Raw genomic sequence first — 17,708 nt, 5'->3', positions numbered from 1 at the left:
ATGTCAAATAAGACTCATGTTTTGTATTTGGTTGCATATCATTTGAATGCCATGACTTCCTGATGTCTGTGACCTATCAACATCATCAGAGTCTGGATATCTTATTTTCAGGTTGTCCTACAAGCAATACAAAAACTCTTTGCATTTGAATGGATCTCTATGGGAATTGGGGGGTGGGACTAGATTCAGCTGTAAATTATGCTGATACAGTATGGAACACATTTGTTGGCTAAATGGCTTTAAGTCATCAATGGTCTAAGGTATCAAATGAGCCTCAAACCACTGTGCTGCTGCCAGATATGCAGTAGATACTCAAGCATGGTTTCTCCTGATTAATTTTCCTGTTGAACTCAATGGAAAATATATTTATAAATATTTATACTTTGACTTCATTTCTAGACAGGACTCTCTTGTAAGAGAAGGAAATCTCAATGCGACATACTTGTACAAATAAAGGACAAACAAAAAGAGATAATTTTGCCCGAAGTAAATCGGAACATTTTGACTAAAAATTAATATGGGCTGCTCACAGTTTATCGTGTTCATTTTCCTTTTTCACATAAAATAAGACTAAATATTATTTAATATGCAAATAACCTCAATTATTGTGGAGCCCAGCTGGTTGCAGTTGGCCCATGTTGCTGGGCCTGCTGGAGAAAGATTTGCTTCTGTTGCTGACAGAAGACCACCATAAACAAATTAGTCTAGATTTAGGTCTTGCTCTCCTGCTAGTTTGCTAGCTGACAGCAAACTAAACAATTGTCAAACGTTTAAAATCCAAGCTAAACATGCCACGAGCCCATTAGGGAAATACTATGAGAGACATACAATACATCCAGAATACAACCATGGTAACCAATTACACAAAGACACAAATAACAGAACACAAAACAATACTTACATTTCTGCTAATTAGCGAGCTAGCATCAACAACTCAGATAAAGGTAATAAAAAGTGCTTTCCGACCTTAAAAATAGGCAAACATCTCTTCCCTCATTTGTTTAGCCAACCAAATTTAACCCTGTTCACAGATGCATTTAGCTATGATTCGGGGCTTAAATCAACTGACATACCCTCTGTAAATAACGCATTGAAACAGTACATTGAAATAATTAAGTAAATATCTCGTTGGTCTTTCACACAGGGTATTCCCCGCCAACTGACACCCTTCCTCCCTGGGCATAGTGGACCAACAATACAGCTGATAAAAGGACTCACGGCCACTGGCAGCACTGACCACGGGGCACATTACCACAGCGAGGAACAGTGCTGGAGACACCACCCTGCAGCCCCGTTAAGTTTGTTTTATGTGTGTTGGCACCACACCTCTAAGCCCTCATTCAAAACAGTCTGATAATATTCAAACGCTCAACACCATGTGCCACCATTCCCACTAAACCTTCGGCAATTGTGGTTATCTGTGCAGCCTCTGCTGAGCTCGTTGACTAGACCAGCGTCCTGATCCTTATGACCAGTTAGAATGACAGACCAATAAGGAGCACACATAAAAGATCATGTGTCGTCAATAGCTGAAAAGAAAAATCACAGATTTTCATAGAATTGTTTCTGAGCTCCAGATATGGATGGATTTTACAAATCATCAATGATCATAAAACATCAATGCTCTTGGCCAAAGACAAGTGGGACCAAGAGCAACAAGAGAACCTAAAAGATACCCTGAGGGTCAATACTTTGCACAAAGCTGAGTGTAACTGTGTCTTAAATTGTTGTAAAGCAAAATAGATTTCCATAGAATTGTTTCTGGACTACAGATACAGATGGACTTCACAAATCCTGAAAAAATACATAAATAAAATAAATACAATAAGCAGTTCAGAAAAACCATGTATGCACATATAATTCACTGTGAATAAGAGCACCTGATAAATGACATATATATATATATAATGAGAGAGAAACAGGAAAGTGCAGTCACTGACCTGCAGGTGATGCATTTCCTGTTGAAAGTGCATAAATATATAAAAAAAATAAGGGAGATGGATCATAAAAGAAAAGGAAATAAACATGAGCTTGTTACTCCAATCTTATTTACCCAGAAAGCTGGGAAACTGATGGTCCTGATGTTTATAGATATTTTCATCTTTTATTAATAATGTTCTGAAGCTGATGTTGTTTATATGAACACTAAATCAATTACAAACAGGCTTTTATAAAACCTCTCTTCTTATGGTCATCCATTAAGTAGAAGCAGAGAAAGGCAGAGTGTCGAGTACTGGTCATATTATATCCTTATAGGATGATGAGTCTATTTTCATCACCCAGTTGTTGCTGGTATAATCCTCCTTTAACTCAGTGAAAAGATACACTGAAAAGATTATATTCTGTGATGTCAGTGTTCAGAGTCCTTGGATTGAAACCTACTGATGAATTTATCCAGACCTTCTGGACTGGAAGTAAATTGAAAACACACAACAAAAAACTGTCTGGTTGTTTTTCAGTGCTGCTGCTTGACGCCAAGACTGAAAATCACTGTGTCACCCCCATGTAACATGTTTCACTTTGTTACACCAAATTTCAGAAGTGAACATGTCAACTGTTGCATCACTTGTTTACAACAAATTTACATCAAGCACCAATGGCGAATTGCATCACTACCAATCGGTGCGAACGCTGATGGGCTGCCTAAACAAGCTTTTCCAAATGAATGCTCTCTTCAGTCGATTCACTGTTCAAGGGTCAAAAATGTTTAATTTTTTAAATATGACTTTCCTTTGGCATCCAAATTAGAATTTACCAGAGTTAGTTATTTAAGGTTTCTTTTATGCAAAGTGTTTGTGGTCTGTGGCCATCATACTCCATGATAAACTGGAGGTGCTGGAAATTTGCCAAGCACCCCACCCTTTCTCTGCTGTTCTGATTGGCCAGAGGCATGATCCCAGCAGAGCTGAAGTATCAGTGATGGGGTTTCTCTATATCTCTCTATTCCAGTCTCTGCTTCACTTCACACAGTCCAAACAGGGGTTCATGCAGGACTTAACTGGAGACAGCAGGGATCACAGCAGCACTGAGATAATTAAGGACAAATTGCACCACCAGCACTGGTAAGATTATTCTAAACTTCCTTAACTAGGGGAATGTCTCCCGTTCGCATAATTTTTTATTTTTGTCAATGCAAAAATATGGACTATTAACTAAATTTCAATACACTGTTCTAGCAACTTTCATTCATTTTCCTTGTGGTGATTAGTACATTGAATACGTATTTCTCTACATGAAGAGCATTTGTGCAGATTAATTCACTGCCACACTGTAACGGTTTAAAACAATATTGACAATTCTAGCACCGTTTACATGGAGGTAAGAACGGTTTTAAACTGTTCCAATATGGCAGTGACTTAATTCGTCACCACGGGGCCTTCACCAAACACAGTAAAACACGAGTAGTGCCGTAGAATTAATGTAATCTATTCACTGCATTGCTGGTGAGCTTAAGATTCATCACGAAAAAGCTTTTATTTTGAAAGCTAATGTCACAATCCGTTTATATTAAAACTTTATTTAAAAGTAAGCTTTCCATGGAGAGACACATCTGCAGATTTACTCCACTAAACAGACCATAATGATGAAAATAAGGCGGTTACATTATTATGTCCGTTTATGAAGGGTTCAATAGGGTGCTTGCACTATAATACTGAACATTACACATGATGCTAATTCAGTAGATGCTCATATCCAGAGCAACTTACAATGCAGGAGAAACAGAAGTGTATTCACCTGGTTCATCCCAGCAAGAGTGCCAGACCTGGCTAAAAACATTCCCAGACCAGCGAGTACAGGTGTGACATCGGAAGTGGGTCTTCAGGATGAGTCAAGAAATGGCCAAAGATTCTGCTGTCCTGACCACTTTGGGCAGTTTGTTCTCTCACTGGGGGACCAGTACAGATAGGTATATTGGCAGGGTGAAGTGACCACGCAGGGAGGGAAGTGCCAATCATGCCAAAGCTTTAGAACTGAGAGCTCAGGCCAGCGTTTGGGACTGAAGGATGGTTGGAGGAAAGATGAAGCGCTTCCATTCACTGCCCTATAGGCTGGTACTAAGAATTTAACCTGATGTGAGCATTGACAGGCAGCCAGTATAGGAAGGGTGTGATGTAGGGACACATGAGAAGGTAGTATACAACGTTGTGAGGAGGTGTTCTGTATTAATGCAGAATGCAGCCCTGTATTTCTCATCTTATTGTGAATGCTTTCCTTTCCCCCCGTTTGACCAGAAACCCTCCAACCTGCATCCAACTGGAACCTGCATCTCCTGCCTGTTTAATCCCCATGGAGGTCTACAACTTCAACTCCTCCATCCTCTACATCCATAAGCCGTCAAACAGCAGCGATGGCGAGGGTGACATTACCATATACGAGGGATGCCAGGACATGCCGGAGGTCCTGATATTTTATCTGACCCTGCAGTTCATCAATATGTTCTTGGGGATCCCTGCTAACCTGATGGTGCTGTGGCTCCTGCACAAGAACAAGGGGGACTCCTCCAGCTCCGACATCTTCATCCTCCACCTGGCCATACTGGATACCTTCTTCTGCCTCATCCCACCCCTGGAGATGGCCAACATAGTCTTCCTCACCAACAGCAACACCTGGTACATACTGCGATTCTTCTATGGGGTGAAAGACTCTTCGCCGCTCTTCCTCTCCTGCATCTGCTTGGACCGCTACATGGCCGTCCTGCACCCAATCACCTTCACCGAGCTGAAGGACCGAAACCACCGCTCGGTCTGCGCTGCTGTGGTGTGGCTGGTCACCCTGGCCTACGCGGCAGCCAAGTGCGTGGGCAACATCCCCGACTTTGGAAAGGCCTTCACCATCATGATCCTGGCAGCTTTTACCATCATGCTCTTCTGTAATGTGGCCATCCTGAACGCGCTCCGCAAGTCAGGTCCCGGTCGTGACGAGATGCATCCAGTCAAGAAGAGGGCCTTCAAGATGGTGCTCATCATCCTGGCCATCATCGTCTTCAACTATTTCCCACCTGTGGCGTTGTTCCCCTTCCAAGAGTACTTCTCCTCGGACGATTTCTATTGTCGTGTCCACCCTTTAGCAATGGGATTCATGGACATCAGCAGCAGCATTCAGCCTCTTCTCTACCTCTCCCGGGAGATTCCCAGCGTCCTTTGCTGCTGCGCCAATGATCAAGGCTCAGGAAGCTCCACTGATCCACGCTGAACTTTTTGAACAAAAAGATCTGGTGTGTAAATTTGCAGTTATATTCCTTTTTTCTGTCTTCTCTTAAATAAATGAATAGGAATCATGTATCAAGTCCAAATAAAGGGACACTGACTGAAGCTGTAAAAGGCAACACCTATAAATGTACTAAAAAGCAACAGTCTATCAAATACAATTGCACTATCTTGATTTTGACACCTTGTTATCCCGATCTTAGATTTAAAAAAAGAGCATTGTTCAAAACTTCTAGGAAAGAGATATTTAGGGTTCCACTGCAAAGCAAAGGAAACCTATTGTGATTGCTGAAATTCTTATATTTTTCACCAAACTTTTGTTCAAAATAACTTGGACAAATATTGGTAATTCGTTGCCCATTTTGACCCCATATATTACAGGCTATTTGTTACCTGGACAAAAGAAACAACATGAGTTGGTCATTTGGGGGCACAATAATCAGGTCCCAAGGTCAAAACCTTTAGCCCAACCATGCCGGGTACATTGGCACGAACCTGGAACATCAATATATCTCCTGATTGCCTCTAGGACCCATAAGTTTCACCAAATAATTTTTGGCTGCCATTTAGAATTTTTAAAAATATCTTCAAAAGACAACTTCTCATGACCCTTAAGTACAGATTATGTAAATTCTCATGAACCGTAAGTCCAAATGATGTCTTCTCAGGAACCATAAGTCCGAATGATGTCTTCAGTGAATGTGTCTGACCATAGATGGCAAAAAACAAACAAGCAATCAGCCAAAAATTGATTAATTATATTTGGAAATTGTCCATGAATGTAAATCTACTGTTAACTGAAGTCTGAAATTCACAACATTTATCCATTTCATGATGGATTCTATTTTTGTCATCTTTTATGATTCAAACTTCTAATTTGGTGGTGCACTAATTCATTTCAATTACTGGTTTGAATCTTCAGTTTTCGCAAAATTTCCCCCCTCAGTACCTCAGTGCCATTTGTCCTGGAACTGTGACACTTGGTATGTGGGGTAATCTCCTTACACTAGACATTTGCCCAAAGCAGGAGCCCCTCCAGAGGGGTGCCATACCCCAGGTTAGGAACCACCGTAAGGTAATGTAATATAACATGGTCTAAAAGTTGAAAAATGACCTGTCACTTCATCTGAACCACGGCAGGATAACACGTTAATTGTTTCAATGCCATTATGGTGACATAATTTCCACTAGGACTAAGGTCCACCAATATTTTTTTGCACCATTTTGGCAGTTTTCCAGTTTTGCAGTGGAACCTGACTCATTGCTGCCCATGCAGAAATATTTGTTCCTTTTTATTTGTTTTTGTCTAAATATGTTTGTTATTTGAGACATTTGTGCAAAATGTAAAGGGGCACATATAACATTCCATGTCAACTGTAACTATAAACGACATTTATAGCATATATATATATATATATATATATGTGTGTTAGTCAAAAAATTGTTTATTTTAAAATTTCTACAGCTTTTAAAAAAGAACTAAACTGTGACTATAGCTTTATATATATCCTGCTTTGAAATCTAATCTAATTTTTAATTAAGTTGAACATAATATTTAGAAAGATATTGAGTACAGAAAAAAGAAGGTGGTTTAACTTAATAATCACAAGTCTTTAAAAACTCTACGCTCCATTTTAGACAGGCTGAATATGTGATAGGCAGTTCTGCATGTATTAGAGATTACTCAATTTTTAATCAGTTAATAGGGAAGAGGTATGGCATATGGTAGAATATCCTTAGGAACCAGCTTACCCAAGTGGGCAAACATACAATGTACTGTAAGATGATCCTTACTGTACATACATTACATCTATGAAAAAATGCACAATAAATTTTAAATCGAACCTGTTTTATTCATTGTAAATACATCAAATTTGTCTGTGGATTCATCACAGGAGCTCTACGTCTAAGATTAAGTTGCACTTTCATAATTAGGGTTAGTCCTTGATACATTTCCAGCATACAAGACATTTTCAATGACTTGCATGTTATTATTATTATTATTATTATTATTATTATTATTATTAATAATAATAATAATAATAATAATAATGGTTAGTATTTATATGTGATTCATTCTTTATTCAAATCAATTTATATCTCAGATTTTCACATTTAAGAACACCTAACCGCATTTGGAATCTTGACTCATCACTGCAACATGCGTAAATTTGGGAGGGTGCGGACAAGCAGCGCTCCCTCCTCCATCAGCTGAGCTGCACAGTGATTTGGTCAGAGCCAGTGGTCGGATTGCACTGCATGTGCAGCTGGCCACTTGAACCAGAGGAGTCACTCCTGCATGATTAAACAGGGAAAACCCTGCAGACCAATACCTTCCTCCCTGGGGGACACAGTGACCAGTCACACTACCTGTGTAACCAACACTCTGAGGTGGAAGAAGGCACCTGCTAGATGCATACCTAAGCTAGACTGAGACTGAGCTAGGTATGTAATAACCGCCCGAAGTATGACTGTTAGTTCGCTACTGTTCAAACAGTAAGTTTTGTAAGCTAGCAATGTAGCCAATGAGCACAATGTAGCTACGTTCTCTTCTGGACTGGCGCATCGTAGCCCAGCTATTTCATGAGGGCTAAATAAATATGAAAATATTTTTAATGACTTAACGGTACCAACAACACTAAGCAGTGAAAATGGCCTGTTAGACTAAGCCAACTTATTGCGTGATGGAAATTTCTAGGATATAATGGGTTTGTCACCTTGTGGCGCACAGATAGTACTACAGTATGATGAAAGAACAAATGAACTGACGGAGCCGATACACAGTCCCCCTCCCCACACATTTCATTGGGTGGGGGACAAACATATAGTTTTATGGTGTTCGGTTTACTTGCATGCTTAAGGTCTCCTAAAAAGAACATGCTGCCTTGCTGAAGTGTGGCAAACTGCAGGGGTTTAACAATGGTGACTGAAGCTATTTATTTTTTCCGGCAACCTCAAGATGATGGCAAGTGAAAACAATGGCCGATTGAAATTGGGAATGCTGAATATCCCCCAGATACACCTGAGACACAGTTAATGAAAGTGCATGCGCACAGTAAGGCACGTTCGCCAAGATGATTCTGAGAAGAACATTCGGGCGAGACTACAAAAACCAAGCAACCTTACGTTAGTTCAGTCAACCCCCCCTTCGCTTAGTATATGACGTGGTACCAAATTCAATATACCCATTGTAGTTTTTCAAAAATGAGAATGGGTAGCCACCATGAATGTCATTATGACGTACATCTTTACCAAATTTGCACCTTGCGCTGCTGATATTTCTGTGCAGACCGCTTTGGCCCGCAACTAAGAGTGACTTCATGAGTTATGCCTTGATCTAAAATAACAGAGATAAAACCCTTAAACAGTAAGTCCCATAATGTTTGGGACAAAGACATTATTATCATCTTTTTTCCTGGATTTGGCTCTGTATTCCACAGTTTTACATAAAAGTTTGTAAAAATAATTCACGTGCTTAAAATACATATGCTCTGATTGTATTAAAGGGTAATTTCATATGTTTTGGTATTTTTGTTTCACCATGCAGTAAATACAGCACTTTTTATTAATTGCCCCCCAACCAAAAAAAGAAATAAAAAATAAATCAAAATGTAGCTGAAAACACCATCTAAACGGTACAATACCATCTAAATGGCACCGTTTACAACAGTACAGTATTTGCTCTGGTGTTTTAATAGTTCTAATTTCATTGAATTTATTATGATATACCCACATTTATTTTCACAATCCATTACAAGGTTTCTTTTGGTTCCAAATTGTTTACATGGGTATGTCATATGACCGATACCTATTGCCCACAGAAGGACATTGGAACGATCCGATACAGTTTGTTACCAGCTCCTGGAGAATAATTATACTTAACCATTTTTCTTTTAATGTTAGTCTTATCTGCAGGTATATTAAAGAGGTGGAACCACCTTGACAAGGCCTCTACTCCCCGCTACACTGTGAACTGTTTCTAGTCTATAAATGACACTGGCGCCACCTAGCGCACAAAGAAAGACATTTAAATGTTCCCATGCAGTTACAGCACCATTCCACAGGATGGGGAATGGCCTGTGAAAGAGGGAAGCCAAAATATATTCACTTGGCAACTGTAGAAGTGTGCAGGAAAACATGCAACTCGGTAATCCGGACAAATGTCTGTTGAAGAAAGATCTAGATACTGTAGATAACACTGTTGCCCCAGCCTCCACTCCAGGAAGATTAAACACTGAAAATGTGCTTTCCAGTTCTTCCATGTTTCTCCTTTTTAACAATTTTATTTTGCTTCTTCCAATTTAACAATTTCACAGTAAACTGCGATAAAATTCACAAAACTAAAAGTTACAGTGATGGTCAGAAGAACAAACAAACATAAAAACTGCAAACTATAATCTAAGAGACAAAGACATGACCATTACATTTCAATAAATACAATACTGGGTCCAACCTATGAAAAGTCATCAACCTGGTGTAGAGGAAGACCCTCCATATAATTGAAAGGCTGCCATATTTTGTAGAATGTTCCACTCCCAGTAAGAATCCAATAATATCCCTCAGATGGACTACTCAAGTGATCTCTGAGCCTCTTTGAATTTGGCTAATTTCCAATTTCCGTTTTATGGCAATGCATTTTTGGCTGCCACCAGCAAGACATCGAGCTTCACAGCGTGATCAAGAGGAATGAAGAGTCTGTAAAATCTAAAATTGACAATCCTGTTATGCATTGTTCAAACTAGGGGATAGTCAATGTTAGATCTACAGACTCTTCATTACACTTGCACAGAGTGTCTATCCTATTCTCCTTCCCAACCTCCACCTTCTCAATATGTACCCAGGAGGAAGAGTCATTCTCAAGCACCTGAGCCAAGATATGCGGGGGGTTGCCACGGTCACAGAGTGAGACCAGCGCAGGATTGGCTGGGTCCCGGCGTCACGGGCGGAGCCGCGATGAGCAGAGACGTCACACCATCACAAATGGAGTCGACTACGGAATGGTGCGAACGCACGATCACAAACACACACACGCTCACAGACGCATGCGTAAACACACAATACAACATTGCGCACACATGCATGTACAGACTCACAAAGACACAACTGGTACCTGCTATTCGTCGATACCTGGATTTGTAGTCCCACTTTTCCACATTAGCCATGATGTCTGAAGGTACCTTTTCCATTTTAATTATTTATTTGTTGAAAAAATGTAAATGTAGGACGTAAGTCCAAGAAGGTCTGGAAATGTTACGGTCTTACTGAAACCTTTGCCTTCTCGCACCAAAGCACTAATCACTATACCAGACACATCAACTCCCTGCCCACTAACACCCAAGGGGCAAATATTCATGAGGAACAACTAGGGGGGTGACATCAACCTTGCTCCTAATTGGTTTCAGCCTGTGATTGGGTGATTTCAGCACTTACAGCTGCTTTTTAATACACGCTTATAAGGTGTCATTAAAGCCTTTGTTCATGAAGAAAACACAAGAAACCATTGTAGGGAGAAATCAGAAATGCATAATTAAATTAATATACCTAGATTTTGAACACTGGCTTTACATGATGGAATAGCCTATGTGTTTTAATCCAGAGAAGTTTTTTCAGCTTGTGTTATTCAACAGCCAGTTCTTGTGGCCTAATCACAAATAGGAATTGTAGTGATCCCAGACAAACCGGATTTCAGAAGTCAAACCATTAACCAGAAGGAGCTGAATACTTTATAAAAAAATAATTTAAAAAAATATGGAAACTTGCTTTTTCAGTTTGACTGAGTAACACCAGAGATAACTGGTTTAGCAGAGAACAGTTACAGGTAGTTTCGATACCACCTGCCTCTGTGGAAAGGTGTTTTAAAGCTACAGTATCAGGTGGGAATGCGAACAGAGGAACAGAGAAGGGAGCAGGGAGTTTGATGCAGTCATACACTCATTTGCGCTCCATCCCCTCTCCTTCTTTCATCTTATGTAAAAATAGGTCCCACTATTGCTGCAGATATCAATAATACAATATCACGTTTAGCATTTCAGTTGTTTATCACAGACCGCTTTCGACCTTCTGAACATGCCAGCCTTGCACATTATGAGTGTCATTAGTAAACATGCAGGACTGGGCTCATGATAAAATTAGCAGCCAAACTGTTTAGCAGCTCTGGGGGCGCTGGTATAAATGTCACAAATAGAAGCATAATTAAATGCCTATAGACGTCATGGAACTGGTACATCACGCATCAACTTGTTCACCCCAACGACGGATATTTCAATGTTTTAATAGACAGTAACTGTCCTATTCGTCTCGATAACTTGATGCCCTTGCATGACTTGCTAAACCACACTCCCCATATGATTAAATGCTATGGTCAATACAAGAAGGACCGTAGGCCACACACACATTTTAGTCTGAACCACCAGCAGCGGCGCAAATCCATTAGATAAAAAGTTACTTGAACATTCAGTGAACAATAAGCTATATATCGCGTCAATCCTCCACAGTATGAACCCAATAGAACACCACGGCGTTTACAAAAAAACATTTACAATTTAAACTCAAAACGTAATCCACAGCAGATGCAAATAGATTTACAAAACCACACTTTTAGCATAAAAACCACGGCGGGCCCAAATAAAACATCTTCACTCACCGAGGCGACGCCCGCACGGCGGAAGGCGGCGCTTTTGTGGAAGCAACCTTCTCACCTCATTCTTCCGCTCCTCTGTGAACTCCAGTCTCAGAAATTAAGATGAGTTGCGGCTTAATGTAGCCTAGCTACCAGGATGAAATGAGCACTGCGTCCATAGGCTATAGTGATTCGGTGGGTCTTGAGTTTACACGGCTGTAGGCTATAAGGTGAGCCCTGCTGTATAAGGTGAGCATTGCCTTTTGTGCAGGTGGAAAAGCGGAGTTTCAGACTGTGGTGTTCTCTGAAAACGTTCGTGAGGGTGGAAAACTCCTTTTATTTCCACTTGTACTGATTCTAGAATAGCCAAACACAACCTCTGGAACTTTGTCTTCTTCATCCAACAGTTTATCACAACGTTACTGTTGACTGCGTCTTCTCTTGCTTGTCCTAGCGACTATCCTGGTTTCATTGGTGGCCATTCCAAAGTGAACTGTCTCCTTGCGGATTTGTTCCACTCATTCAGACGCTCAACTCCCGAGTGTGATCAGCTCAAGGCAAGCGATTCATTTGCTCCACAGTCAATTTGAACGTTGACAAAAAGTTCTCATAGATTTAACGCACCTGTTAATCAAAGCCAGGTTTGTTATTGTTTTACGAATATCATTATCGATCAATTATTCGGACATGTTATTTTCCCGTTTTTACACAAAATAAAGTAGAAAATATAACTTGCATTGCAGGCATTTAGCAGACGATCTTATCCAGTGCGACTTGCACAACTGTTGCATAGCATTTACATTGTATCCATTTATAGAGCTCCTGTTGACGACATCTATGTTTTAGGGTTTAAATCCACTGCTCTACGACTAGAAATCTACGACTGTTCCTTCCATTGTATTAATAAATATTTTTATTTTTTATTAAAAATGTCTTTGTTGATGTTGATTGTATGAACAATAAATCGATTATTAACTCCTCAAGTAGTACCCCCTTTTTATCACAAGCCTGAAAATTACATACCCAAAATAAAATGGTTACTATTCCTGAGCCCATTTGACTACAGGAATAATCATGGTATCTCCTGAAAGATACCATGGGAGTTTGTTTTCAAAGAGTCTTTCAATATTACTGAAACAATAACAGAAGCTCAAACACTTGAAGTTTGTTCTCACCTAAACAATTATTATTATTATTATTATTGAGCAGACATAGCTGCTTGAGGCTGGTGCCTGGTGGACTAAAAATCACAATAGAGCCACGTCCACAAGGGTGGACAAATCCTGGTTAAAATTTGATGACAATACCACCAAAAATGAGCATTCTGCATTGTTCGTTCTAAGCTATATCTAGGCAGCTTTCAAAAAGACTAAAAAGACTATTTGCATACTCCAAAAGGACACTTGCTAACCAAATGATATCATGTGTCTTTAGAGGTATAAAATACTGTATATCGTAAACTATATGCTCATGGAAAAGGTGCTGAAATTAGCCGTCTTTCCCCCTTCCTGTCACCTTCCCCTTCATCTCCCCCACCCCCTCCATCTCTCTCTCCTAGCTCTCCCCTTGCCACCTCTGACAGTAGGAGGTCTGGAAGATTGTAGAAAATAAGTGCATAAGACATCTAGTATACAAATCCATTGAAGTTTTTGTCAAATACCCCACCTCCATCAACATTTCAAACACATCCCACAATTTCTCATGCCACATTTATTATTCAAAATCAGGCCTACTCCTAATTTACTGTACTGAATAATAAAAATATTCAGAGAATGTTTTTAGATGTTCACCAATATAAAATAGGACAAAGTCCTTCAGTGAACATGCCCTCAGCTGTGGAGTCTTTTCAAGGCATTGCAAAATAAGTTCATGTTGTAAAACAACAACCTTTCTAAGCATAAAGTCTCAATAACTTTTTCAGCATGTGGACTGAAAAAGTTATGGTTTATATGTGCAGGAGAAACAATGCGTGTCCTCTTATGCAAGCCTAACAACCTATACAATATTCTGTAAGAAAAGTAATTTCATTGGCTAAAATGCTTCTCAGTCGACACTATAATAGCTTGCCTTTGGCAAGCTGTGTACTTTGTAGAAATTATACTACCCATGTTGAGCTTGTGCATGGCAGGTCTCATTGACTATACTGAGAGACTGTTTGGCCAGTACTGGGCACAAAAGGTTGTAGGTGTGCTCATCTTGTTCCCGAAAGTCTATACCAGGGGTTTCAAAATGAATCCCAAGGGGCCCGTAGTGTCTGTGGATTTTTGCGTTTTCCTTTCAATTGGCTGCCAGTTAAGGCATTGATAACAAGGTGTGTGGATTCCTTAGCCAATCAATGACTTAAATTAAGCACTTGTGCTGAGAGCACCCCAAAAACCAGCAGACACTGCGGTCCTCCAGGACTGGAGTTTGACACCTGTGGTCTATACAAACCAGAGGCAACAATATTCCTGTACTCAATACTTTCAGTGAGTATGCAATGTCGAAACGGACAACAATGATAATTCCTCCAGGGAATTGAGAAGTCAAGAATGGAAATTCTATCGATGTTTCTCCAAGTCAGCATGTATTTGTGACAAAAAAACTTTTATTGATTTTTTTGCTGGATTGTTGCCATGAGAAAAATTCCTACTTAACCATGATTTCTGTCGAATGTGGATTTACAAATGCATAGAAGGTGAGAATCCCCAAAGGTGGTTACAAAATAGCCCCCCACGTTACAAAATAAGGAAATATTGTCACTAAAACTCTGGCAATAGTTATATATAAAGATAGAACTGTGAGCTTTAACACTCTCAAATGATATATTGTGTGATGAGTGATAGAAAATTTTACTGTAAAAAACAGAACGAATGCAAATAAACTCACTCCGGCCCAAATAGGGGCCAGTGAGACTTAAAGGTTTAACTACCTTTTGTAATACCTTTCTTCTGACAGTCTTCTAATAAAGAGAAGAAAGACTGTGTGTCATGTAAATGCCGTGTTATTTCCTCATATGTTGATATTATGGTTTGAATCACCCAATTATTGCTGCCAAAATCTTTCTGTAACCTACTGAATAGATTGTTATATTGTGTTACAGTATATAGCATCAGTATTTGAAAACCAGAGCCTTTGGAAAAAAACCTAATCACCAGTTTATCCAGACCTTCTGGACTGGAGGTGGGTTGCAAACACATGCATTTGACAAAAAAGGTGGTTGTTTTTACAGTGCTGCTGCTGCTTGACACCAAGACTGAAAATCACTGTGTCACCCCCATGTAACATGTTTCACTTTGTTACACCAAATTTCAGAAGTGAACATGTCAACTGTTGCATCAGTTGTTTACAGCAAATTTACATCAAGCACCAATTGCGCATTGCATCACTGCCAATCGGTGCGAACGCTGATGGGCCACAACAGGCTTTCCAAACGAATACCCTATTCAGTCAAATCACTGCTCAAGGGTCAAGTATGTTTGTTTTTTAAATATGATTTTCTTTTCCCATCCAAATAAGTATTTAGTTGTGTACCTGTGTTCTTTTATGCAAAGTGTTTGTGATCTGTGGCCATCACACCCCACGATAAACTGGAGGTGCTGGAAATTTGCCAAGCACCCCACCCCTACTCTGCTGTTCTGATTGGCCAGAGGCATGATCCCAGCAGAGCTGAAGTATCAGTGATGGGGTTTCTCTATATCTCTCTATTCCAGTCTCTGCTTCACTTCACACAGTCCAAACAGGGGTTCATGCAGGACTTAACTGGAGACAGCAGGGATCACAGCAGCACTGAGATAATTAAGGACAAATTGCACCACCAGCACTGGTAAGATTATTCTAAACTTCCTTTGTGTTGGGGAATGTCTCCCTTTTGCATAATATTTTATTTATTTACACTAATATACAAAAATGGACTATTCACTCAAATGCTCTCAATCCATTGTTCTGGTCGAAGAAAGCAACTTTTTATTCATTTCCTCTGTGGTTGTTAATACATTGAATGTGTATTTATCTACATTAAGTGCATTTGTGCAGGATAATTCACTGCCACATTTAAAACCATACTGACAATTCTAGTGACAATTAAGATTCATCACTACAAAGTTATTCATTTGAAAGCTAATGTCACAATCAGGTTTAATTTAAACTTTATTTAAAAGTAAGTTTTCCATGGGTAGAAATATCTGCAAATTTACTCCACTTAACAGACCATAATGATGAAAATAAGGTGGTTACATTATTATATCTGTTTTTGAAGGGTCCGATAAGAGTGCTTGCACTATAATACTGAACATTACATGACACTAATTCAGTAGATGCTCATATCCAGAGTGACTTACAATGTAGGAGAAACAGAAGTGTATTCACCTGATTCATACCAGCAATACTGCCAGATCTGGCTAAAACCGTTCCCAGACCAGTATAGATGTGACATCAGAAGTGGGTCTTCAGGATGTCTGGAAATGGCCAAAGATCCTGCTGTCCTGACCACTTTTGGGCAGTCTGTTCCACCACTGGAGGGCCAGTTTAAACATGCATTGTGGCAGGGTGAAGTCACCATGCAGGGAGGGGAGTGCCAATTATTCCAAAGTTTTGGGACTGGGAGCTAGCGTTTTAGACTGTAGATTGGTTGGAGGAAAGGTGAAGCTATTCCATTCACTGCCCTGCAGGCTGGTACCAAGGCTTTGAACCTGATGTGAACAGTGCCTAAAAGCCAGAGAAGACTTCGAGACTTCTGTGAAATGCACTTTAAAATAAATTTGATTTGATTTGTGAGGAGGTTTCTGTATTAATGAAGAATGCAGCCCTATTATTCTCATGTTACTGTGAATGCTTTTATTTCTCTTTGACCAGAAACCCCACAACCTGCATCCCGCTGGAACCTGCATCTCCTGCCTGTTTAATCCCCATGGAGGTCTACAACTTCAACTCCTCCATCCTCTACATCCATAAGTTGTCAAACAGCAGCGATGGCGAGGGTGACATTACCATGTATGAGGGATGCAAGGACATGCCCGAGGTCCTGATATTTTATCTGATCCTGCAGTTCATCAATATGTTCCTGGGGTTCCCCGCTAACCTGATAGTGCTGTGGCTCCTGCACAAGAACAAGGGGGACTCCTCCAGCTCCGATATCTTCATCCTCCACCTGGCCATACTGGATACCTTCTTCTGCCTCATCCCACCCCTGGAACTGGTCAACCAAGTCTTTCTCACCACCAGCAGCATCTGGTACGTACTGCGCTTCTTCTACGGGGTGAAAGACTCTTCGCCGCTCTTCCTCTCCTGCATCTGCATGGACCGCTACATGGCCGTCCTGCACCCAATCACCTTCACCGAGCTGAAGGACCGAAACCACCGCTCGGTCTGCGCTGCCGTGCTGTGGCTGGTCACCCTGGTCTATGCGGCGGCTAAATGCGTATGGGGCAACATCCCCAACTTCGAGAAGGTCTTTGTCGCCATGATCCTGGCAGCTTTTGCCTTCATGCTCTTCTGCAATGTGGCCATCCTGAACGCGCTCCGCAAGTCAGGCCCTGGTCGTGATGAGATGCACCCCGTCAAGAAGAGGGCCTTCAAGATGGTGTCCATCATCCTGGCCATCATCGTCTTCAACTATTTCCCACCTGTAGCGCTCTTCCCCTTCCAGGACTACTTCTCCCCGGACGAGTTCATCTGCTTTGTCGACCCTATAGCCTTTGGCTTCATGGACATCAGCAGCAGCATTCAGCCTCTTCTCTACCTCTCCCGGGAGATTCCCAGTGTCCTTTGCTGCTGCGCTGAGGTTAAAGGCTCGGGAAGCTCCACCGATCCACGTTGAACTTTTTGAACAAAAATATGGCATGTAAACTTGCAGTTTTTCCATTCTCCTCTTAAATAAATAAATAGGAATCATGTATGGAGTC

General features: G+C 40.5%; 2 protein-coding genes and 1 long non-coding RNA gene across 6 annotated transcripts in view; 2 read left to right on the top strand and 1 right to left on the bottom strand.

Moving 5' to 3' along the window:
- The window catches only part of LOC135240190 (uncharacterized), a 50,507-nt gene extending 38,517 nt beyond the window's left edge, over window positions 1–11,990 (bottom strand). For 3 of the 4 annotated variants that reach the window (XR_010325609.1, XR_010325608.1, XR_010325610.1), the window contains exon 1: window positions 11,851–11,983. This is a non-coding gene — a long non-coding RNA (uncharacterized LOC135240190). Of the gene's footprint in view, window positions 1–11,850 lie in introns of all 4 variants that reach the window. The other variant, XR_010325607.1, reaches the window with a different exon arrangement.
- Window positions 4,037–6,012, top strand: LOC135240182 (proteinase-activated receptor 3-like). The gene has a single exon (XM_064309545.1). It carries the CDS (start codon window positions 4,174–4,176, stop codon window positions 5,191–5,193), a length of 1,020 nt encoding a protein of 339 aa, XP_064165615.1. The 5' UTR covers window positions 4,037–4,173; the 3' UTR covers window positions 5,194–6,012.
- A 4,724-nt stretch (window positions 11,991–16,714) lies between the features above and the next one.
- LOC135240183 (uracil nucleotide/cysteinyl leukotriene receptor-like) lies at window positions 16,715–17,623 on the top strand. The gene has a single exon (XM_064309546.1). The coding sequence runs from the start codon at window positions 16,715–16,717 to the stop codon at window positions 17,621–17,623; it is 909 nt and encodes a 302-aa protein (XP_064165616.1).
- Window positions 17,624–17,708: the final 85 nt, after the last annotated feature.

The sequence above is a fragment of the Anguilla rostrata genome, chromosome 14 (genome assembly GCF_018555375.3).
Source record: "Anguilla rostrata isolate EN2019 chromosome 14, ASM1855537v3, whole genome shotgun sequence".
Lineage (NCBI taxonomy): Eukaryota > Metazoa > Chordata > Actinopteri > Anguilliformes > Anguillidae > Anguilla > Anguilla rostrata.
This window is presented reverse-complemented; position numbering and strand designations above follow the sequence as displayed.